The sequence below is a fragment of the Trichechus manatus genome, unplaced genomic scaffold (genome assembly GCF_000243295.1).
Source record: "Trichechus manatus latirostris isolate Lorelei unplaced genomic scaffold, TriManLat1.0 scaffold00016, whole genome shotgun sequence".
Classification (NCBI taxonomy): Eukaryota; Metazoa; Chordata; class Mammalia; order Sirenia; family Trichechidae; genus Trichechus; species Trichechus manatus.
The window spans coordinates 27,323,919-27,348,245 of NW_004443952.1; the positions used below are offsets into that span (position 1 = coordinate 27,323,919).

Consider the following 24,327-nt stretch of genomic DNA (forward strand, 5'->3'; position numbering starts at 1 on the left):
CATACTCATTTTTGTTAGGTTTATAAGCAGAGGTAGAGCTGTTGGTTTAGTTTTAATAGGTAGGTACTGCCACACATTTTTCCAAATTTGTTCAATCGATTTACATGCCCTCTAGCAATGTGTGAAAGTTCCAGTCATTGTAACTCCTTGCCAATACTTGGTGTTGTCAGTCTTTTTAAAGCAATTGTGAACTTCTGAACTTCCAAATGGACCTTCATTCTATTTCCACAGAAATAATATAAGCTCTGCTGGGAAATGCATTCAAGGATGGTTCCTGGGATGCAGGATCCCTAACTGTCAAGATAAAGCACCAATCTCAAGGAGCCTGCAGCAGTGCCCGCTGTGCCTCTCTGACATGGGCAGAGGAGACCAGGATCCAAATGCAGCCCAACCCTGTCCTAACCTGGGGATTCTCAATGAAATTCCAGACTCTTGCCCAGTGGGCTGCTGGGTCATTCAGGGCATTGTGAGGCAAGACAGAACTAGAACAACAGGCTCAAAAAAGGAAGCTGACCCACTTCTGACCCACTCACTGTGTACATGTCTCTGAGGGGTCAGGCCTGAACAAGTAAGATAGGGCTGTCTTTCCCAAGGTGGCATTAGGGGTTAATGGCAGTGCCAGCTTGGGATGTGGAGAACCGTCTCAATCTGTCTTTGGTTCGGCTTGGAAAACAAATCGAAATCTCCTTGTAGGCAGAACTTCAGATGGGCCAACAGAGCTTCCAGGAGGTATGAGGCCTGAAGCCTGAAGGGACCAGCAGGTAACTGGGCACTGCAGCCTGAGGCCAGTCAGCCCCAAGCAACAGCATCCTGCTTCCATGAAGCGCTTCTTTGTCTGAGGAAAGTGGTGGCTGGCACTCAGATTCCTACAGGATCTTCTGAAAATGGAGGCAAGGGTGATCCTGAAGAAGCCCCCTTGTTTGCATGGTGACGATTGTCAGTCCACACTGGCCTGAGAATGCAAAAATAGCCACTCTCTTTCCTGTGGTTCAACCTGCCCTGATGGAGACGAAAGCTGGGCCCGGAGGGGAGGCTGACAGTGACCATCACGTCTCCTCCCCAGTTTAGGACTGTATGGGAGACGTAAGAAACCTAAATTACAGAGTAAGGCCTATTTCATAAAGCACAAGAGACAATGTAGCCTGGACGGCAGGTCATAGGAATCCAAAGGGGTCAAGCAAGGTCACCGTAAGCGGAAGGAAACTGAGGCGGGCAGTTGCGCTACCGGAGAGAGGTTCAAAGGAAACGGGGGAAGGAGGGGTAGAAGGCGGGGTGGAGAATGGAGCCTCAGGGTTCCCAGGGGTGGGGAGAGAGCGGCCACAGGGCCGGGGGAGACGTTCTCTGCGGTGGGAAGTTCTGGCGAGGCTGACGACGAATCCGAGACGTTCCCCACCCTCAGAGGACGATGGTTTCTGTCTTTCCCCACAGCATCCGGCCCTTTGCGACGGGGCACGGCTTGGGATAGGTCGGGGGAAACGGGCGCGGGGGATGAGAGGTACCCCGGTGGCGACTCCAGGGTAAAGGCGTGCGGTGGGAGGGACTCCTTCCCGGAGCAGGAATGGTCGTCCTCACTGCCGGGTGCTTGGGACTGGGCAGGCTGGGGTTCGAGGTCGGCGCCCAGAAGCCGGACTCCCTCGCCCCCGGCTCGCCCACTTCCAGCGGCCGCCAGACAACCGTTGGAAGGGGGCTAAGCAACAGCCGCGAACTTTCCTCTCGGCTCTAAACCCCGCCCCCGCTCGTCTTTGCAGTGGCTCCGCGAAGTGCGAAGTGCGGCTGCGCAAGAGTGACGGCGCGCGGGAGGGGGGAGGGGGTGTTTTGGTTCTAGTCGCTCGCCGTCGTTTCCAGACTCGGTCGTCCGGTAGCTTCTTGTTCCGGCCTTCCCTTCCCTTTTATTTTCCCTTCCCCAGCCCCGATTTTCCCTCCCTTCTTGCCTCCTGTCCCCTCCCCTTTTTCTACCTGCAACTCCGTGTCCGGGCCACTTTCAGGGCCGGGCGCACTACGGTGCGCGGTCCCGGGGCCCAGTATATGACCCGCCGTCCGGCTGCCGTTCACTTCCCCCGCCCTATGTGGCTGCGGGGCCGCGGCGGCTCTGCCTACTATGGCCCGGAAAGCAGTTAGCAGGAAGCGGAAAGCACCCGCCTCGCCGGGAGCTGGGAGCGACGCTCAGGGTCTGCAGGTGAGGGTTGAGAGCCCGGGGTATGGGTATTAAGGCCGAGGCACGAAGAGGGGCTTAAAGTCCACAGATGAGGAGACTGGAATGGGGCCTAAGGTCTGTAGTCAGAGGCACGGGACGAGAGCGAGGCCTGGGCCTATCGGGTCACGGATGGGCCCACAGGAGTTTACTGGAAAGCATGTAGACCGAAGGGGTGAGGAGCCGAAGGGGAACTCGGAAGTGGGGCCTCCGCTGGAGGCTGCAGTTGGGAGTGGGACCTTGAAGGAAGGGGAAACCGAAGTAAAAGGAAATCTGGAACAGAATCAATCAGGAGATACGGGGTGGGGGAATGAAGACTGTTTTCCAGGGGCCCCGGGAAGCGGGAAGGATTCGTAACTCATTGAAGAAAGATTCTTCCTGTGGATACCCAAGCCATGAATTTGGGCCTTTTGACATTTGGACGCTTAGGAGAAACTGCAATTCCCAAGTACCATTTTTATACCTCCCCATTTGGAGGGGAAGACCTTGTTGGACGCAGATTTGGGCTCTCATTTCCCGTGCCCTCCACCCCGTTTGTGTTTGATTTGTCGAATTCTGCAACTGACTGGAGTACGGGCACGGTGACGGAGCGGCCGTTGATAGTGCATCCCTGGAAGACCTAGGACCCCAATCACTCTCCTTGGGTTGCCCCCTTAAGGCTCTGCGGGGAGTGCAGTCTGAATGGGAGGAAAGGGCTGGGTTGAGATGCAGCCTAGGTCGGTATGGGAACCACTTGGCCCCTCATTCCCTTCCCTATGGTGGATAGCAATGGGGGATCTGAATCCTTCACTCCTAAAAGGTCTAGGAAACCTTACGTCCTGTTCTTTTCTGCTTCCGTTCCCTTGTGGCCTTTGTGATTCACACAGGTAGGTATGAACAGCATCTTTTCAATGTTAGAAGTATTAAACTGGACTTTTGGGATTAAGATTCTTGTGGTATTCCTGTTCTATGTAAAGGCTGCAGGATGAGTTCTTGGTGATTTCCTTAATACAGTGGAATTTCTTGTTCTGAAGGAAGGTAGCTAAAGGCCTGATTTCTAATTTACTTTCCACAGTTTGGCTGGGATCACTCACTTCACAAAAGGAAAAAACTCCCCCCAGTGAAGAGGTCCTTAGTGTACTACCTGAAGAGCCGAGAAGTCAAGCTACAGAGTGAAACCAGCTACTTCCGAGTGTTGCATGGTTATGCAGCACAGCAGCTTCCCAGTCTCCTGAAGGAGAGAGAGTTTCACCTTGGGACCCTTAATAAAGTGTTTGCATCTCAGTGGCTGAATCATAGGCAAGTGGTTTGTGGTACAAAATGCAACACGGTAAGTATATTGTCTTGTGGACATGAACTTTCTCCTAGGTCCTGGATATGTGGCTCCACATGCTCTAGAACCTCTCAAGGCTTTTTTCCCCTATCTTTGGGGAGGAGATTGACTTACTCTCCTTTCCATTCCCCTCTATCTGTTGATGACCTCTTCCTCTTTGTTTTTACTCCTTTTCTGGCTTCTATGCTTCTTTTTTAGTAAGTTTTCAGAAGCATCTATTTCTTTAGGTCTCTTCTTGATGTGCTGCTTCTTCTAGACTTAGTTTTTCTTCCCACCTGTTTTTGCTTTGTTTATGCCACTTTGTTTTGGGGTTTTTGTTTTTGTTGTTTTTTGGGGTTTTTTTGCCTTTTGATGTTGCTTTCTAAGTCAAGAGGCCTCAGAGGAACACTTTAGACTTTTATGGCATCATTCAGGATGTATGATAATGAAAACCTAAGTGTTATTTGCCAGCATAAGGACGTATGTAGAATACTTGTGTATTTAAAATACTTAACGTATTTGAACTACTGTGTAATTATATGTAATAAATACTATGACATATTTAAAATATTTCTGAAAATAGTAAATAATGCAAATACTCTTTTTTTAAAAATTTTTTGTTGAGGTGAAATTCACATAAAATTAATCACCTTAAAGTGAACAGTTCATTGGCATTAGTACATTCACAATGTTGTGCTTCTACCACCATCTAGTTCCAAAACATTTTCATCACTTGAAAAGAAAACCCCTAGCCCATTAAGCAGCTGCTGCTTATTCCTCCCTCCCTGTATCCCCTGACAACCACCAATCTTTGTTCTGTCTCTAGTGAACTTCCTATTCTGAATATTTCATATAAATAGAATCATACAATATACAATATGTGATCTTTCACGACTGACTTCCTTCACTTAGCATAAAGTTTCCAGGTTCATCCATTTTGTAGCATGTATCAATACTTTTTATGACTGAGTAATAGTGCATTGTATGTATGTACCACATTTTGATTATCCATTCATCAGGTGATATTGAACTTCTATCAGATTGTATATGATTTGCAAATATTTCTCCCACTCTGTAGATTGTCTTTTCACTTTCTTAATGATGGGTTTTGATGTACAAAGTTTTAATTTGAAGAATTCCAATTTATCCAAACATTTTTTTTTTAAGGAATAGAATCTAAAGATGTATAAACAGTGAAATATGAGAATGACATTGTCTTGGTCATCTAGTGCTGTTATAACAGAAATATCACAAGTAGATGGCTTTAACCAACAGGAATTTATTCTCTCTCAGTCTGGTAGGCTAGAAGTCCAAATTTAGGGTGCCAGCTCTAGTGGAAGACTTTCTCTCTGTTGGCTCTGGGGAAGGTCCTTGTCATCAGTCTTCCCCTGGTCTAGGAGCTTTTCAGATGCAGGAACCCTGGGTCCAAAGGACACATTCTGCTCCCGGTGCTGCTTTCTTGGTATGAGGTCCGCATCTCTCTCTGCTTACTTCTTGCTTTCATATCTCAAAAAAGATTGATTTAAGACACAACCTAATCTTGTAGATTGAATCCTGTCTCATTAACATAACTGCTGTTAATCCCATCTCATTAACATCACAAATGTAGGATTTGTAACACAGAGGGAAATCACATCAATTGACAAAATGTTAGACAGTCACACAATACTGGGCATCATGGACTAGCCAAGTTGACACACATGTTTTGGGGGACACAATTCAATCCATAACAGACATGAACTATTTCTATAAGGAAAGCAGGAAATGTGTTTCTGGTGGTATATTTCAGTGTGTAAACATTTGCTTTATGGAAAGTAGTCTGAAAAGGATTCAGAGGAGAGGAAAATTAGTGATACAAGGAGGGTATGGTATTTTTACAGAGAGTGACTTAGAAGACAGTTAAAAGTGAATCAAGGGGAAAACTTTGAAAAAAAAATCATTAAGCTATATAACCAGCATGATTACAGACCTAGATTTAAAAAGGCAAACAATACATATGATTGAAACAGAAGGGCACAAGTAGCGTGATGTCAGAGGAATGGCAAGTGAAAAGAGGCAGAGTTTGGAGATGGGACATGATTCAGAAAGAAGCATGAGAAAAAATTGGATCTAGGCCCAACTTCTCCCTCCATTTTCACTCTACCCTATGTGAGTAGACAAGTAATGCAGTCATAACGGCTGAGTAGATTGAACCTAGACAGAGAAACACCTTGAATCAGTTGGAAGAGGTAATTGCTGTAGTACCAGGAAGTGTTAACTTCTAGAAGTGTTTGTAAAGGACACAGGTAAAGATTTAAACATGAATTTTAAGAAAGGAAATAATACCATGGTGGCTGGGGCCAAGCTTTTGTTTCCTTTTCTGTTAAAGGTTGTTTGTCTTAACAGAAGCCTTTCAAAACTAAGTAGTGGTGACAAGCCTCCACAAAACTTCCTAGTCTCTCAGCCTGCCCACTCATGGCCTAAGACAGCTGTCATCTTTGTCACTGAAAAAAGCATCTCCTGTTTGGAAGAGTTCATTCCACTCCCCACATACACCATCAGAGTGTTTTGCAGGTAACAGTTAGTTGCCCAGCAAATGTAGCTGAATGTAAACTGAATTACTCATCATAGTCTCCTGCTTCTTGAGTTTATTGCCACTATTTTGAAGGCTAGCGTGTTAAGTAATAATTTAACCTACTCTTAATAAAGTCCTCTTTCCGTCTTCCTACATTCTTACGACCTAAAGTGTTTGGAGGAGGGGGTGCTTTTTTTTTTATAGCTAGCGTTTGTTTTTCTTAGCTTCCTGAACCAAAGCAGGGAAACAGGAACACTGCTTTTTGGGCTTTGTGACATTTGGCAAATGATTTCCTTATCTGTGCCTTTGTTTTCCCATCTGTAAAATGAGAGTGGTAATATCCAGTGCTGAGAAGGTGCCTGATTGCATCTGGAAAATACTTGCAAGTTGGCAACCGTATCTTACTTATTCAGAAATACTAGTAGTGATAAAATTAGTCCAAAGCCTTTTCCAGTGCTCTTGGCACTCCCTGGGACTTCCCTCAGTTTGAAAGCAAGGAAAGTTATTTAAGCGATTAAAATTATCTTTGGATAAATATGTTCAGATCGCAAGTGGGGGGCAGTTTATGTTGGATTCTCAATAGTAAATTAAATTTTGGTTGAAATTTTGCCGTTAATGAACTTATAGTTAAATGTATTTAATGGAAAAAGTATGCCTACACCACTCATATTCTAAAATAACCTGTTACTAGAAGCTGTTTCTCTGTTGGCTGGCTATGAGGGAGTTTTTACTGCTAGTAGGTCAGAATATTCATCAGCATTTTCCTGAATATACACAGATTCTAAAAAGCCAGGTCATTTCCAGGTTAAGTATTTGAAACTTCTAATGAGGCATTGAGTCGTCTTATGTGAATTTCGCTATGCTGTGGGCTGACTCTCCAGCTAGGGGCAGTCATTACACACACGCGCGCGCACACACTCACACACCAGTTTCCTAAGTCCAGTGAGCACAGGAATAACAGCAAGGATAGCCAACCTGTGTTTGAATCATTAGTAATATGGTCGTAAAAATATGATACATATTTTTTTGGTTATGGTCAGTTTTTTACTAAATTATTTAAAGGAATAAAGATAGTATAACCTTAATTGGAACATGGGTCTTTCGTTCAGGATGGTTAGGTATATTTTCTTAGTCTAGGGTTACAAACTCAGATTGCCTACAGAGCCAGACAGAAAAACTAAATGAGGGGAGCTTGCCAGGCCTAAGACAGATAGGAGTAGTGGGAGCTCTGAAAACTCAGAAGGCATTCTTGGCTCCAGCCAGTTGTTGCCATGTAGGAATTTGTGCCTGGTGTTAACAGATTGTCTTTTTAAAGAGAAGCTGAAAATCTGGATTTTTATGGGGAAAAGCATTGACCATTTATGAGGAATATTGAGGATCTGATGTGATAAGAGCTTTGAGTGTCTGGAAGAGGGTTGTGAGATTAAGGTTGATGAGGATCAAATTGTGGAAGCCCTTGAATGTGAAGCTGAGATTTTATTCTCTAGGGAATGGGAAGACAATGACCCAAGGATTTTAAGCAGGGAGTGATGTGGTTGGAATGATGCTTTAGGGAGAGCAGTCATAGGAGGCTAGTGCCATGGTATAGCTGAGAGGTAATGAGGTGGTAAACCAGAACAGTGTTGTTGGAGAAGGTGAGGAGATATACAACAGACATCTTAGAGGTGGAATTTGCAGATGATGACATGTTCAGATTTAATTCACTGCAGAGGAATAAGTCAAAATTAGTTCTGATGTCTTGAACCCCGGTAACTGGAAGAATAACAAGATGAGTATTAAAAAGAAGATTTGAAGAGAAAATTAGTTTAATTTTGTGCTTTCCCTCAGTTAGTTTGGGAGAGGGGAAGATTTGAAGTTAGCGGTTTGGGAGTCATTTACATAGAAGGGACTATTGAAATTGTTACATTAACATGGGATATGGAAGAGCAGGCACTCTTAACTTGCAAATTTGATTGTGCATTTTCTGGGCAGGATTGAGGGTGAGGTGCAGGGAATAGTCCCTAGTTTTCAAAGGGAGCTGCGAGGCAGAAATGGTTAGGAACCATTGATTATGAGAAACGAGCTAAGGACCAGAACCTTGGAGAACACCTTCTTACTGGGATGGGGAGCAGTGAGGCCAGAGGTAAGCCAGGATAGTACAGGAAACAATTCAAGAAAGGGAATGTTTTGAGGGGGTGGCGGTTTGAGAGGAAGGGTGGTGATAGATAGTGTCAGATGCAGAGTTTGAGGTATTTAATTTTAGACATGAACTCTTAATTTTCCATTGTCAGTGTCCTCCAGCCAAAGACTACTAGGAACCCACCAGTAGTAGAACAAGCTCACTTTTATTACTTCTTACAGCTAAAGAGAACCTATACCACAGGGAACCATGGGGCCACTCAGTAAGAGGGTGTTAGAAAGGACTTACAAGATTTGGGCTTCTTAGGTGATTCTGGGGAAGGTTTAAGGAAGCAAGGCTTTGCTTTCGATTGGATACTGTCAAGAAGTGGGAAATTTTATATTTGGGTATCTTAGCTAGAAGGAGAGAAGACTAGAGGGAGGTTAAAACTAATTGGTGAAGATGAAGCGGTCACTAATATGAGGCAGGTTAAGGGGATGTTTGATCTCTTTGTGGCTTAGACAGTGTTCATGTTTTTGTGTGGTCAGATGAGATTACAGAGTGACCTTGTTATTATTTTAGTCACACAGTGACCTTGTCTGATGTTGATGCTCTTTGAAATTATTTTTAACAGGAAGATACCAAGAACTAGTTGATAGTACCAGGCCAGCTCACAGATGGCAGGGCTGTTTTTCTCTTTCTCACTGTCTCCCAAAGCATGGTCATAAGTACACTGCTGACTTCACAGATGGACTTGGTGGATCATAATTAAGCGGACAAGACCATTGTTGTCTGTGTTTTGGCTGCCAGATTGAGGCAGCCTAATTCGGGAGGTGGGATAGAATGATAGGCACTGGGATTGAGAAAATAACTACAATGTTATGTCCCTGAGTTTATATATTTATATTTCTAAAATCGTCAGAGCAGGATATAAAACTCAATTTGAGATGCAGGAAAGTGAAATATGATTAAATGTAGGGGTTTTGTTCTGACCAGATTTTTGTTTCAAGACTAACTTTTTTATGTTAGCATTATTAACTATTTTATGTTCCCAAAGGGATGCAACCTTTTAGAAAAATGTTTTGAAAATGCTTGCAGAAGGCTTGGGCCTGGCCAGGTGTACATTTCTTTTTTTTCCCATTGCACTGATAGGTTGACAATATTCTTACCTGTATGATCCATCTGTATTTTCTAGTTAGTATGTTGTTAGTTTCCACCAGGTCAGTTCCAACTCTTGGCGACCTCGTGTATAAGTTAGTATAAAAAAAGCAAAAACCAAACCCGTTGCTGTGGAGTCGATTCTGACCCATAACAACCCTAAAGGACAGAGTAGAACTGCCCCATAGGGTTTCAAGGAGCAGCTGGTGGATTTGAACTGCTGACCTTTTGGTTAGCAGCCGTATCACTTAACCACTGCACCACCAGGGCTCCATAAGTTAGTATAGTAAACTGCTAATTAGCCATTTTTTGAATGGCATATGGCTGTTCTTTTTCTAGTAAGAGATGTTCAGATTTATCTCAGAATTAGTATTTTCCAAATATTTGACTCTACTGGGAGGAAGATTTTAGATATGGAAGTGAGAGAATTGCTGTGTTGTCAGGTTTATTCACCTGGGGCCATATGCAGAGTGTCTCTAGATGGAAAATACACATAGAAATGCTTCATAAACTCTGAGGTTCTAGGCAAAGTTAATTGCTGTTATTAGGCTTTAGAAGAGGAGTAGAATGAGTTATGTCTCTTACATGTGATGGTGCTATCGTCAGTGATTCCCTGCCCTTAACTTCATCTTTGGAACAGCCTTGCTTACATTAGCACTGGTGTGGGCCCCAGAAACCCGGTCTAGTGTAGTGCTTCCCAGACTTTTGGCTGCCCTCTGTATGTAAGGAAATTAATGATTAGGAATGTTAGGGCCTGTGGAAGGATTCCAGAAAACTTTATTTGGAGCAGTTTTTCTCAACAAAGACGTTGTTGGTGTTTTTGGTGGATTCTCGTTATCTGGACTTTGCCTCACATTGTAGGGTATTTAGTATTTCTGGCCTCTGCTCTCTAGATGCCAGCAGCGTCCCCTCACCCCGAGTTATTGTGACAGTCAGACTCAAACGGTGGTTTGAGTCTGCAGTTATTAAATCCATGATCATTTATTGAATTTCTCCTATGTATAGCTAGACACTGTGTCTAGTGTGGGGTTGCAGTGATATTAAACAAATCCCAGACAGACAGAGTTGGAAGGGACTGTCAAGATAATGGATTCCTGATCACTCCCCTCCATTTCTCCTTTTATAGTTGAGGAAACAGACCCAAAGGAGGGAAGTGATTTGCTTGAGATTTCATAGTGAGCTGGCAGCAATTAAGTTTGGACCCCAGGTCAGAATTCTTTCTACTGTACCAAGTACTTCCCAAACTTTTTCATTGAAATATCCCTAACAGCAGAGGACAGTAAATCAGTACTTGGTGTCTGGACAGTACTGAGCAAGGATGAAATTTTTTTGAAGTTCCAGGTTCCATATTTTATCTTAAACTTTCTTGTGTATTTTGTACTGTAATATATCCGTGGATTTCTTAATATAAAAATATCGTGTGTGGGCATCGAACCCTTCCTTCATCTGTTGGTTAAATTAATGCTCCAGGAAGATAATATGCCATTTTATCTGGTAAGAAGCACAACACTACACATAGTGAGTCCCAGCCTCTGCTTAGCTTAGCTGGGATATGATACATGGCCTCATACAAAGTTAATTACAACATAAATGCCTTATTAGTATTGCTATTCATGAATTTCCAAGGAGGAAGTCATTCATAGGGTGGTCAGAGAGGATTTCTTAGAGGAGGAAGAAGCTTCACCTGATGGGAATTTGGAAACAAGGGTGTCCGTTCTAGAGCAGAGGCAGAAAAGTACAAGGAATGTGAGACTGAATAGACCCATTTGACTTAATTGAAGCAGGGCAGAAAGTATAGGGCAAGAGAGACTGATTCAGTGACCAGCTAGCTGAGGAATTGGATGGCAAGGGCTATCTTCCTTAGGTAATGCTGTTTTCTTTTCCTTTTCCATTTGGTTCATGTCTAGCCTTTAATTGTGAATAATCCTGTTAGTTACCTTTCTCATCTGGAGAATTGGAGTCACATGCTTAGCAGCATGGCCCCTGAATTTAAGGTCTGTTCTACAGCCCTGCAGCTTTTGGCGGGTAGGGGAGTCTGGGTTGCTAAAAGTAGAGCTTTGCCAAGAGGAGAGTAGCAGGCCAACTCTTAACTCCTGGGGAAAGTTAATAAGACGTGTTCAGTTACTTCAGTTGGTTCCCACTTTCCTTGAGCCCTTCCTTCTCTCCCTACCCCCGGCCCTAACCTCTTGAGTGGCTGCCTTTAAGGCAAACGATGTAAAACGTTCAGTGAGCTGAAAGCATGGCTTCTTTTGCCATTCTCCAAAACCCGCTGCCATCGAGTTGATTCCGACTCATAGCAACCCTATAGGACAGAGTAGAACTGCCCGAAAGGGTTTCCAAGGTTGTAACCTTTACAAAAACAAACTGTTAGATCTTTCTCTTGCAGAGGGGCTGGTGGGTTTGAACTGCTGACCTTTCCATTAGCAGCTGAGCATTTAACCACTGCGCGACCAGGGCTCCTTTTTGCCCGTCTGCTTGCTTTTAAATTGATGGATATTTGATTTCTGACAGCTTATTGTTTCCCAAGCAAGACCCATGAACCACCTGCATCAAAATCACTTGAAGTATGTGTTTAAAATGCAGATTCCTGATCCTCACCCTAGTACTGATTCAGGATTTCCTTTGGTGAGGCCTAGGAATTGGCATATTTAACCAGCTCTCAAGCAATTATCATATGTGCTAGCATTTGAGAATCACTGGCTTAGACTTTATACTATATAGCTGTTTTTTGGTTTTATGGGTTTTTTTTTAACCACCTTGTTAAATCTAGACCAGTTGTTTGACTCCTCCTTATATTTTCTAAACAGCACCCAGGTCACAGGTGAGGCTTCAGGTTTAATGGATCTGAAAGAGTTTCCTCATAGGCATATTGGTTTATACAGTAAAACCTGCAAAAGCTGGAACCTGTGTAAGGCAGAAATCTGTCGGGGAAGGAAAACTCAAATATTTTCCACTAACAGAGAGTGATAGAAAAGTGATAAGACCTACACCATGTCAAAAGCAGAAAACTTGTGAGGCCTGGAAGAGCAAGGCAGTCCCACCGAATTCACAGGATTCACTGTATCTGTATAGTAGCCAGTTAAGTGCAATTAAATCTTGTTTCTGCACTTTGAAGATGCCCTTGACAAATGGTTATTTTCCTTACTGACCTATTCCTGATCTCATTTAACACACATGAAAACTTAAGGTGAGAGATTTTTAGGTCTGTTATTTTAGGCCATTAGTTTTCAAGCTTTGGCTTCGTTTTCTAGGAGGAGACTAATATATAAACATGTAGAAAAAACCCACATTTATACCAACAAGTTTCATAAAGTCACTTTGTATTATCTATGTATATTGTTTGTTGAGTGAAGAGCCTAACAATGTTATAGCCTTTGACCTAATATTTTCACAGCTAGGAATTTATCCCCAGGAAGAGAAGAGCCTTTTTCAGCAAAATAATCATTGGACTCTGTCTTGTCTAAATGCTAACAATAGGAGAATACTTAAGTAAATTATGGTAAATCAGATCTGTGTATTATGTAGACGGTAACATAATTATGAAGACTGTAATAATGTGCAAAACATTTGATTGATTAACCGAAATACAGAACTCTGTCTCTGCTGATTATAGCATGTGCAGTTGTATATGCATGTGATTGAGGAACCCAACAAATGAAAAACAGATTTGAAAAGAAAGATAGAATTCTGAGTGTTCTTGCATTCTTTAATTTCCATTATTATTGGTATTGTTTGGCAATGAATACTCCCTTTTTAAAATGTTATTTCAGCCAAACAAACCTTGCTTTTTCTTAAAAACAATGGTGAAAGTGGCCTTTTCCAGTTACATTTATGGCTTGTCTTGTTTGTTGAAAAGATTGAACACAGTTGTGTATTACACATCTTCTTTGGGGGAAAAGAGTGTAGTAAAAACCAAAACCAAACCAAACCTATTGCCGTTGAGTCAGTTCCAACTAACAGTGACCCTGTAGAACAGAGTAGAACTGCTCCATAGGGTTTCCAGGTGGCAGCTGGTGGATTTGAATTGCCAACCTTTTGGTTATCAGCCAAGCTCTTAACCACTGCGCCACCAGGGCTCCAGGAGTGTAGTAGGGGGTCAATAATGCAGTGTTAGGATATGCAGCAAAAGGAGTTCTCTACTCACCCCATTCACACAAGGAATTTTTTGGAGCTCAGAATAAGACCAAGGAGAGATCCTGCTTGTCAGTGAGCAAATAGACAACCGTGTCTTTGGGTTATAATGCTCAGGAAATAAAGAGTGAGAGAAAAGGGATTATATTATTGTTGTAATAACTTATTCTTAAAAGTTTATAATCTCTTAATGTATCAGATATGTAATTACAATCTCTGCTTTCCAGTAGTTTGCAATTTAGAGATAAGGCTTCCTATTAATTCTAGTAAGAACTTTCTACCTGGAAATGCCATCAGGGAAAGAAGAGTTGAGGCTGTCCTGTATAGAAATTGTTCTTTTCTGAATAATTTCTACATTAACTATTAGCATCCTTGATTACTATAGAAATCAGTTTCCATCTTCCATAGGAAGAAATTAGGATTTTGTATGAATTCAGACTAGTAGGCCAATCCTTTTGTTTTATCCTTTTATTTTTCTGATTGAATGGCATCACTTGGCATTTTACCACAACTGACCCTCAGGACTTCAGTTTTTAACAGAGACCTCCAGAACCAGGGATTAGAAATCAGTTTACTGGATTTTGCTAGCTATAAAGCTTGTAAAGAATTATGTCACTTAAATCCAGGATGATCATAAGTCCTAATATGGTCCCTCCTTCCACAAAATCTTGATTCTAGTGGGAAATTTTTAGAATTCAGAACACAATATGAAGTACCATGTCTGGTCTCGGCCAGCCAGCAGTGCAGCCCATGTTTTGGAGGGGCAGTTTAGATTCACAGTTCAGAGTGTAAGACATCTCGACATAGCACAGGTACCTGAATTTAGGTACATGGATGTTCATTGTGTTTTGTATTACCGAAAAAATTGGAAGCAGCATAAATGTTCAATAATAGGGAATAAATTCGGTAAATGTGAGTGTGTCCATGCACTGAGCTATCTTGTAGCCATTAAAAATTATGTAGAAGTATATTCATTGCTTTGGGAATGTGTTACTGACTGTATCAGATGAAAAGATATAAAATAAAATAGTATGTATAGGATCACATTTTTATAAATGGAAAGAAAGAAAGTGTATGAGTGGGTGTATAGTGGAGGACCTGAAAGAAGATACACCAGATTGTTAACTCAGTATCTCATGGTGGTGATGGTTTTTATTTTCTAATTTCTACTTTTCAATGTGTCATAAAATTTCTAGATTATTACGTATTATTTTTGTAATTAACCTGAAAACCAAACCCATTGTCATCGAGTCAATTCCAACTCATAGTGACCCTTATAGGACAGAGTAGAACTGCCCCGTAGAATTTCCAAGGAGCAGCTGGTGGATTTGAACTGCCGACCTTTTGGTTAACAGCCGAGCTCTTAACCTCTACGCCACCAGGGCCCTATTTTTTCTGTAATTAGGACCCAAAAAAAGGTAATTTTTTTTTTTTTTTTTAATAACCATGTGGTCTTGCCTTTAATAGCCTTGGAATAGAACCAGCAACCTGGGTTTCCTGGGTGTGACAAGGAACAGTCCAAAATGTTTGTAGCCACAAAGTCTTGATTGTTCAGGCAGGTTATTGAGCTCAGCCATACCCTCAACTCCTGCACAGCAGGATGCAAGTGGGCAGGCAAAACTAGCTTTTAGAGGAGGACTGGACAGAGTGCCCAGTTGTTCTGTCCATTGTTGAAGGCCTAAGTGAACACAGCTCCTTATTGCTTCAGGGCCTCTGGCTCTTTTCTTCTTGCTTTCTTTCATTTTTTATTATGGAATTCATATGTGTTCATTGTAGAAAAATTAACATACCTATAATTATGTTATACATTTTTTAAAAAGCATATTTATTCGCCATTATAGCATGAACAGATTTCCATGTTAACAAATACCCTTCTACTCCATCATTTTTAAGAGACGTATAATAGTCCATTGTGTGACTGTAGTCAATCCCCTGTGGTGTTTCACTATTGTAAACGCTGCACTCGAGTTAAAACTATTGACTTATCATCATTTCCTTAGGATAAATTCCTAAAATTAGAATTGCAAGATATATACGTTTTTTAATTTTTAGACATATTGTCTGACCATTTTTTGTTGTGTCTCTTCATCTTGGTTCTCTCCTTTATTCTTCTTCTTGGTGCGGGTTGGGGAGTGGATTCCTCTGCTTTAATTTCAGTAGTCTTCCCTTTTTCCAGCGTTCAGGCCTGTCAGACAGGCTTATGTTGCCCACCTGCCTTTTGCTGTTGACTGCAATGTAGTTTATCTTGATGTCTGTATGACCTGCCTTGGTTTTGCTTTTTTTTTCCTCCATTAGGCTCCAGTGTAAAATACCCTTGGGTTTTAGAAACTTGTGAATCCTCTCCCTTTTTTAAGCCAGCTTCGTCCTTTTATGTATATACATTTGAATGTGTCTACATACACAAACATGTATGTAGAGATGTACTCACTAATCTTACAATTTTCCTGGGCAACAGCCTTTGGTTTTTTTTTCCCCTCTGTCCTAGAATGTGGCTACAGGAAGCCGTTCAGCCTCAAGCTTACCTTGCCATGCTACTAGTTATTGGCAGGGATCCCAGTAGGTTAATGTGGAGCAGCCCCACTCTGGGAAGTGTTATAGTAGCTGCATGAAGCCTTGGCCCCTTGTCAGAGGACCTGGGGAGAGATTCTGTGGCAGCTCATCCATATCCCTGTCGTTTCCCAGGAAGAAACAGAAAGGCCCTGTCCTTTAAGGGTGACTTATTCTTCTGCAGGGATGAGGGTGAGGTTAGGGGTAAACTCTTGGTTTCTCTACAGACCCCTTTACTTAGCTTTTCCATCTCTTTTATATCTTGGTGTTTTTCATCCAGTGCGTAGCCTTTCTTACACCCTGCAAAACTAACCAAACATCAGAATAGTAACAATACTACTAGCTATGGTTTGTTAAGCACCTATTTTATGCCAAGCCCTGTGCTAGGCATTTTGCAAACCCTATTTTATTAGCTCTGTTAGCAACCCTGTGAGGTGGACAATATTACCCAGCTTTTACAGATGAGAAACAAGATTCAGAAAGATTAAGTAACTTGCTCAAGATGACACAGCTAACAGGGTGCCGATCTGGAATTCAACCCTAAATCTGTCCAGCTCTGAAGCTGGAATTTCCTGGACGTGAATAGGTGAAACCTTTTCTCCTCACCTATCTGAATGGTAGAAATGGAGCCCTAACTTAAGGCAAAGGACTAGACTAAAAGAAGTATTAAGATTTTAGCCAGCCCTCAAACTCCATGGAAGAAACTCAGATCTTTCTAGGTTGCAAGTCACAGTTTACTGGGGTCGCTATGAGTAGAAAATCAACTTGACAGTGCACAACAACAATAGTGCATGCAGTTTAGATATATAAAATATGTCCAAAAAGACAGAAAACTTTTACTCCAGGCTGTTTGGGTCCATAACCGAAAGCAAGACCTCTTTGAAGGCATCGGGGAATCTCCAGGCAGAATTTATTGCTTTCTAATCCATTCACATAGCGTATTATACCTACTTTCGAACCTTATGCTATGTTTACTTATTTTCATGTTTCATTTGACTAGTAGTCCTGACCATGCCTTTAATAATTCCAGGGTCTAGCATGAGTAGGCATTCAATAAATGTTTAATGGATAGTTGAGTGAATGATGTTTATACCTAGGGTCAGCCACATTAAATAAAAACTTTGTTCAGCCTCTCTATCCCTTTTGTTTTGTAGCTATTTGTAGTGGATGTCCAGACAAGCCAGATCACCAAGATTCCCATTCTGAAAGACCGGGAGCCTGGAGGGGTGACGCAGCAGGGCTGTGGTATCCATGCCATCGAGCTGAATCCCTCTAGAACGCTGTTAGCCACTGGAGGAGACAACCCCAACAGTCTTGCCATCTACCGGCTGCCTACACTAGATCCTGTATGCGTGGGAGATGTAAGTTTGCCCAGTAGTTATGTTTAGAGGTGGCCTTGTTTTTATAAACAGGGCCCCTGTAGCATGGGCTCTCCTCTCACAAGCCCTCCTGGGAAGGGGTGGTATGCTTTAGATTTCTGCTGATTCCAGGGGCATGGGAATGAAGTGCGGGTATAGAGGTATCAAAAGGGGGACCAGACTCCTTGTAGGGAGTACCAGGTATGTTGACAGAGAATATATGTTTGATAAAGGGGCCAGTGACAATGGGTTGGTATGTCAGAAGGTGATAAGTGCCTCAGAGAAAGTAAAGTAGGTTAAAGGGATAGGGAGTGCTGATGGAGGATGCTATTTCAGAGGGTAGTTGGGGAAGACTTCACTGATAAGATGACATTTGGGCAGAGAGACTTAAAGGAAATGAGATGTGTGGGGGAGAGAGTTCCGAACAGAGGGAACAGCAAAGAAGCTGGTTATAGCCATAGTCCTAGGGAGCAAGGGGGAGACTGATAGGACATGAGGTCAGAGGGGTGAGGGGCTTGGTGATTGTATCTAGGAGCTCCAAATAAGACACCCACATGTAGAAGTCTAGAGCTGTGTGTCCACTAGACACATTTATTATTTGGAGGAGTGCTAATTTCATTCCAGCTTTGAGCTCCTCAAGACAGAAGCTAAAGATTGCCTGGTCATCTTTTTCCTTGACTTACTATGTGACCTTGGATGGTCATTTCCCCTGTATCTTCACTTCCAGATCAAGCCCTTTGGGTTGAGATCACCAGAGTTGTAATTTTCACAAAGATATGTTAAGTCAGACCTGTATATTTTTTAGGAAAGTGTATTGCAACGCATATTTCACTAATTTCTTTTCTTCCCTCCCCCCTCCCCACCCCGGTACCCATCACTCCCTCCTCTCCAAGGATGGACACAAGGACTGGATCTTTTCCATTGCATGGATCAGCGATACTCTGGCAGTATCTGGTAAATTTAGCCCTTTTATAGGGAGCTTTGGTGTGGTGAAGAGGGAGAGAGGCAGAAGGTTGAAGAGGGATAGTAAGATGATTGGTACCCGTTGCCATCAAGTTGATTCCGACTCATAGTGACCCTTAGGACAGAATAGAACTGCCCCATAGGATTTCCAAGGAGCAGCTGGTGGATTTGAACTGCCGACCTTTTGGTTAGCAGCCAAGCTCATAACCACTGTGCCACCAGGGCTCCCAATATGATCGGTGATAGCCCAGAAAGAACATTGGTCAGAGGCCAGGAGACCATGTTTTCAATCTTGACTTTTTCCCTAGCTTGGATAAGTCATTTCCCCTGTATCTTCACTTCCTGATCTAGAAAGTGGAGATACTGGCATACATTTATTATTCATATTCTGTCTTGTTCCAAAAAGCATGTGTGATAGCATGTTAGCCTCAAGGTTTTTGTGGGGTTCATGAAGATAATGGTTGTGAAAGTGTTTTGGAAAAGTTGATGTGCTCTCCAAAGTATTAGGAACAATTATTATTTTCTGTGTAACTGTATAGCATTAAATTTCTTGTTGATAAAAGCTGCACAGGATTGGGTGAATTTATTTCTCAGTGGTTAGAACTACCAGAAAAAAAAGATTTGGATAAATGAGTGTGGAGAAGATAACATACAGGTACACAAATGTTTTCTGGGTGCCCATACCAAAAACCCATTGCCATCAAGTTGATTCCGATTCATAGCAACCCTATAGAACACAGTAGAACTGCCCTACAGGATTGCCGAGGAGTGGCTGGTGGATTCGAACCATCAACCTTTTGGTTATCAGCTGAGCTCTTAACCACTGTGCCATCACAGCTCCCTGGGTGCCCATAGCAACCTAGAAAGCAGTCTCAGAGTATAACTAGCTTCACTGGGTACCCATATATAAAAATTTTAAATCCTATTTCAGATTCCCAAATAAAAATAATAGTCACTATACTAAGTACTTCATATGTTATCTCATGTTATTCTCAGAACAGTAGTAGGTTTGTATTATTAGCCTCATTTCACGGATGAGGATATCTAGATTCGATGGAGCCTAGATTTGAATCCAGATCTATCTGATTTCAAAGCCCATGCTTTAGAACTGCTGCTTACAAAACTAAGAAAACATAAATATTTTTTCTTTAAATTCTTAGCAAGGCAATAGAAGTAACTAGAAGGGAAACTACTAAATCAGTAATGAAGCATATTTGCAGGTCAGGTTACCCAGGAGGGGTTCAGAAGCTTCTAGATTCCCTGTCATTTGTCTCCCCAAAGAGTGTGAACTCCTTAAGGGCAGAGGCTGCATCATGTTACCTGTATGGGAATTCTTCCCATGACTGTAACCGACACTAGATTTGGTTGTTGGGAGCCAGGATTTGGCTTTCTTTTGGGAGCCTCCCATCTCTTCTTTCAGGTACTCTGCTTCGGTGTCCAGTGTACTCAAGCTGATAACTCCCTCCACAGTATAGTAAGGTTTAAGAGCATGGGCTGTGATATTAGATATTTTAATTGGAATTCTGGCCCTACCATTTATTAGCACTGTGATCTCGGGCAAATTATTTAACCTTTGTTTCGTCATCTGTAGCATTAATGATAGTTGTATATACCTCAGAGGGTCACTGGGAAGGTTAAGTGGGATAATGTGTAGTGGCTGCCATGTCGAAAATACGCAGTAGTTGTTAACAGTTTTGTTGATGTTGAGACTTGATGAGCATTAACCCCTAAACATTCCACCCAAAGTCAGTATATTCAAACTCATTATCTCCCTTCCAGAGTGCACCCCTCCCTCCCATTGACCTCCACCCAGGTGCCAAGCCAGAAAAGTGTCTCATCTTAGGCTCTTCAGACTCCCTAGCCTTTATATGTAGTAGATTATGAAACTGGGTTGATATATTTTCTAGAATATCTCTTAAATCTATCAGCTTATTTTCTTCTCTACTCCAGTGCTTATCTATCTCTTGAATTATGCTAATATCCTCCCATATTTTCTCTTTGCTTAATTTTTTTCCTTACTGTAAAAATAATACATGTTTATTGTAAGAGATTTTAAAAATACAAATCACCCACAGTATCTCCACCCAGATATAATCACTGTTACCATTTGAATCTTTCCTGCTATCCTGTTATTAATTAACCTATCTTTAATTAACCTTTTTCTAATACGCATTTTTTCATTGGTAAAAAATGAGATCATATAGAGGGATGGATATATGGATAGATATAAAGCAAGTATAAAATGTTAATGGTAGGATATACATGCTGGTATACAGACAGTCATTTTAAAATTCTTTCAACATTTTAATGTGTGTGCAAATTTTTATAATGAAACCTTGTGGAAAAATTAGATCACACTATATATAAAATAATTTCCCATAACACATCTAATTATGTCACCTTGATGCTTAAATCTGAGTGGCTTTCTAGTATCCGAAGGATGAAATACAAACTTCCTAGCAGAACGTACAAGGCTCCTGCCCGCCTCTCCAAGTTTGTCTCCACTGCACGCATGCTATAATCCAATTTAATGAACCATGTATAGTTCTCCAGATGTGCTCTCTCTGGCGTTTTCTAGATTTTCAAATACACATAATGAACCTTCCACTTTGAATTCCTGCCCACTAGCCTTATGATGCAAGCAAATGGGATGATATTTCTCCCATGTTAGACAATTTTTACTGTGAAGCATTCGGGAGATTTGTAATGGGAGAAAGGCGGCTTCTAGTCTCAAAGGAGAGTTGGCAAATAACTTTATAGATAAAGGAATTAACCTAATTGGAGCAGTTGACATAGCTGTCAGATTCAAGGCCCGAAGGTCTAACAGAGAGATAGGGAGGCTTCTGCACATCATCTGCACATCTTTGAGTTCCTCTTTCCCTCACCACAACTAATCCTGAAATCTTTCCAGAATGTCCTTTTTTTTTTCTCTCTCTCTCTCTCTTGCTGGCTCACTCTTCAAGATCAGTTTTTCTTCTTTATCATTGTGACAGTTTCTAACCTCAGATCATTTAAAAACATTTGAGTCTGAAACTAGTAGGGGCTTCAGTTTGGGAAACAGGCAAAATTTTTTTAATAACTTTTTTTTTTTTAAAGCCTATCCTTATTGTAGAAAATTTGGAAAATACTGAAGAGTTAATGTTCTGCAATATTGTGAACACTTCCCCATGCCATTAATACCTTTTAAACAGGACTTTTTTTTTTAATAGTGATTCTTGATAGCCTGTTTTATGGCTATAACTCATCCCTATTGTTGGACATGTATATTGTTCTGAGGAAGCATCTCTGTATATGAGTCTTTTTCCCGATAATGCTTATAAGTGTGGATTGTTCCTAGATAGGAACATAAACTTAAAGGATTTTGCTGTAGATTGCTCAGTTGTACTCTAAAAGGTGGTACAGCAGTGTATTTAGGGCTCAGGTCAAAGAAAAACGTTTTTAGTTTTTTAAGTGACATTTTATTGTTTGCTAAGGAAAACAATTTATCTTTTTAAACATTCATTTTATGTAGAACAGTGTTTTTTTTTTTTTTTTTAATTTCCAAAAATTTCTATTACCCTTAACAGAAACTTAGTACCTTTTAAGCAGTAATTTCCTGTGTCCCTCCTCCCACCTAGCCTTGGTAACCACCAATAAGCTTTGATCTCTATGCGTTTGCCTAGTCCAAATATTTCATATAAGTGGGGCCATACGGTATTTGTCCTTTTGTGTTTGACTTATTTCACAGCATAATATTTTCTAGGTTCATCCATACTGTATGTAGCATATGCAAGGACTTCATTTACCTTTATGGCTGAATAATATTCCATTGTATGTCTATACCACATTTTGTTTATTTGTTCATATGTTGATGGACACTTACGTTGTTTCCACCTTTTGGTTATTTTGGTTATTGCTTCAGTGAACACTGGTGTTGTCGTTGTTAGGTGCTATTGAGTTGATTCCAACTGATACCGACTATCTTAGCTATCTAGTGCTGCTGTAACAGAAATACCACAAGTGGATGGCTTTAAGAAAGAGAAATTTTATTCTCTCACAGTCCAGGAGGCTAGAAGTCTGAATTCAGGGTGCTAGCTCCAGGGGAAAGCTTTCTGTCTCTGTCAGCTCTGGAAGAAGGTCCTTGTCATTAATCTCCCTTGGTTGAGGAGCTTCTCAGTGCAGGAACCCCTGGGTCCAAAGGATGCACTATTCTCCTGGCTCTTGTTTCTTGGTGATATGAGGTCCCTATGTCTCTCTGCTCTCTTCTCTTTCTTATATCTCAAAAGAGATTGACTTAAGATACAACCTAATCTTGTAGATCCAATCCTGCCTGATTAACATAACTGCCACTAATTCCACCTCATTAACATCATAGAGGTAGGATCTACAACACTAGGAAAATCACATCAGATGACAAAATGGTAGATAGTCACACAACACTAGGAATCATGGACTAGCCAAGTTGTTTTTTTAAATGAAGTTTACATTTCAAGTTAGTCTCCCGTACAAAATTGTATACATACATTGTTACGTGACCCTAGTTGCTCACCCCATTCTGTGACAGCACACTCCTCCTTTCCACCCAATTCCCCATGTCCATTCAACCAGCTCCTAACCCTCTCTGCCTTCGCATCTCACCTCTGGACAGAAGCTGCCCCTTTGGTCTCTTGTATCTACTTGACTAAGAGGCACACTCTTCACAAGTATCACTTTATATCCCACAGTCTGGTCGAATCCCTGTCTGAAGAGTTGGTCTCGGAAATTGTTTTAGTTCTGGGCTGATGGAGAGTCCAGGGGCCATCCCTTCCAGGGTACCTCCAGTCTCAGTCAGACCATTAAGTCTGGTCTTTTACTAGAATTTGAGTTCTGCACCCCATCTTTGTGCTGCTCTATCAGGGACTCCCTGTTGTGTTCCCTGTCAGGGCGGTCATTGGTGGTAGCCATGCACCATCTAGTTCTTCTGGTCTCAGGCCGATAGACTAGCCAAGTTGACACACACTTTTTGGGGGACACAATTCAATCCATAACATTTCACCCTTTGGCCCTCCAAAATTCATATCCTTGCCACATGTAAAACACATTCACCCTATCATATCATCCCAAAAGTCTTAAATCAACTCCAAGTCCAAAATCCAAAAATTCCTCTTCATCTGTGAAATCTAGAATATGTTATCTACTTCCAAAGTACAATGGTGCAATAGGCACAAGCTAGACATTTCCATTACAAATGGGAGAAATTGGAGGGAAAGAAGGGAAAACAGGCACCAAGCAAGTCAACAGAGCACATTACATTAGCCCTCAAGGCTTGAAAATAATCCTCTGTTCCCTGAGACCATTTAGACAATGGCCCTGCCTTCTGAACTCTGGGTATTGGCTACAGTGTCCAGATTCTGGATGGAGGCCCCTTGGCCCTGGGCTTCAGCTCCACCTTCAGGCCCACCGGAATGGCAACTCTGCTCCCTTGAATTTGGGTGACACCATTCTCCTAGTCCACCTGAGTGGCGACTCCACTTTTTGAGACCCCAGAAGTCGTGGCCCTACCCTTTGAGGCTGAAGCATCTCTGCTTCCTGTGTTCCTTGTCTCTTCAGCTTCTGCTTCTTGGTTCCTTGGCCTCTTGACCCCTTGGGCCTTGCACCCCAAGTCTGCGCTGCTCAGGCAAGTGTTCCAAAATTCTTTAGCTCCACAAATAAATGCCTGGAGGCACTGTATTCCACTAGTAAACTCTGATCAGAAGTCACTGAGCTCTCTCGCTACGTGGGTCAGCTCCAGCTCTGTGTTGCTATGGTCTCCTGGTTCTGCTGCTGCTTCTCGCCACCTGTACCGTCTCTAGTGTAACAGCTCTCCTCATTTCCTTCTAAGTTCTCACCAGAATTGTCTTTGATATCCATAATTCCACCAATAGTCTCTTCAAGGCAATCTAGGCTTTTACTGTTAGGCGTTTTAAAACTCTTCCAGCCTCTATCCATTCACAGTTTCGAAACTGCTTCCACGTTTTAGGTATCTGTTAGAACGGTACCCCATTACTAGTACCAGATTTTGTCTTAATTATCTAGTGC

The 24,327-nt window shown here is 41.9% G+C and overlaps 1 protein-coding gene across 1 annotated transcript in view; it reads left to right on the forward strand.

The window, feature by feature from the left end:
* The first annotated feature begins 1,742 nt into the window (after positions 1 to 1,742).
* The window catches only part of DCAF12 (DDB1 and CUL4 associated factor 12), a 39,083-nt gene continuing 16,498 nt past the window's right edge, over positions 1,743 to 24,327 (forward strand). Inside the window, exons 1-4 of the mRNA XM_004372329.1 lie at positions 1,743 to 2,176; positions 3,246 to 3,500; positions 17,125 to 17,331; positions 18,222 to 18,282. Coding sequence (XP_004372386.1) covers positions 2,099 to 2,176; positions 3,246 to 3,500; positions 17,125 to 17,331; positions 18,222 to 18,282 — 601 coding nt within the window. The 5' untranslated portion in view covers positions 1,743 to 2,098. The remainder of the gene's footprint in view (positions 2,177 to 3,245; positions 3,501 to 17,124; positions 17,332 to 18,221; positions 18,283 to 24,327) is intronic.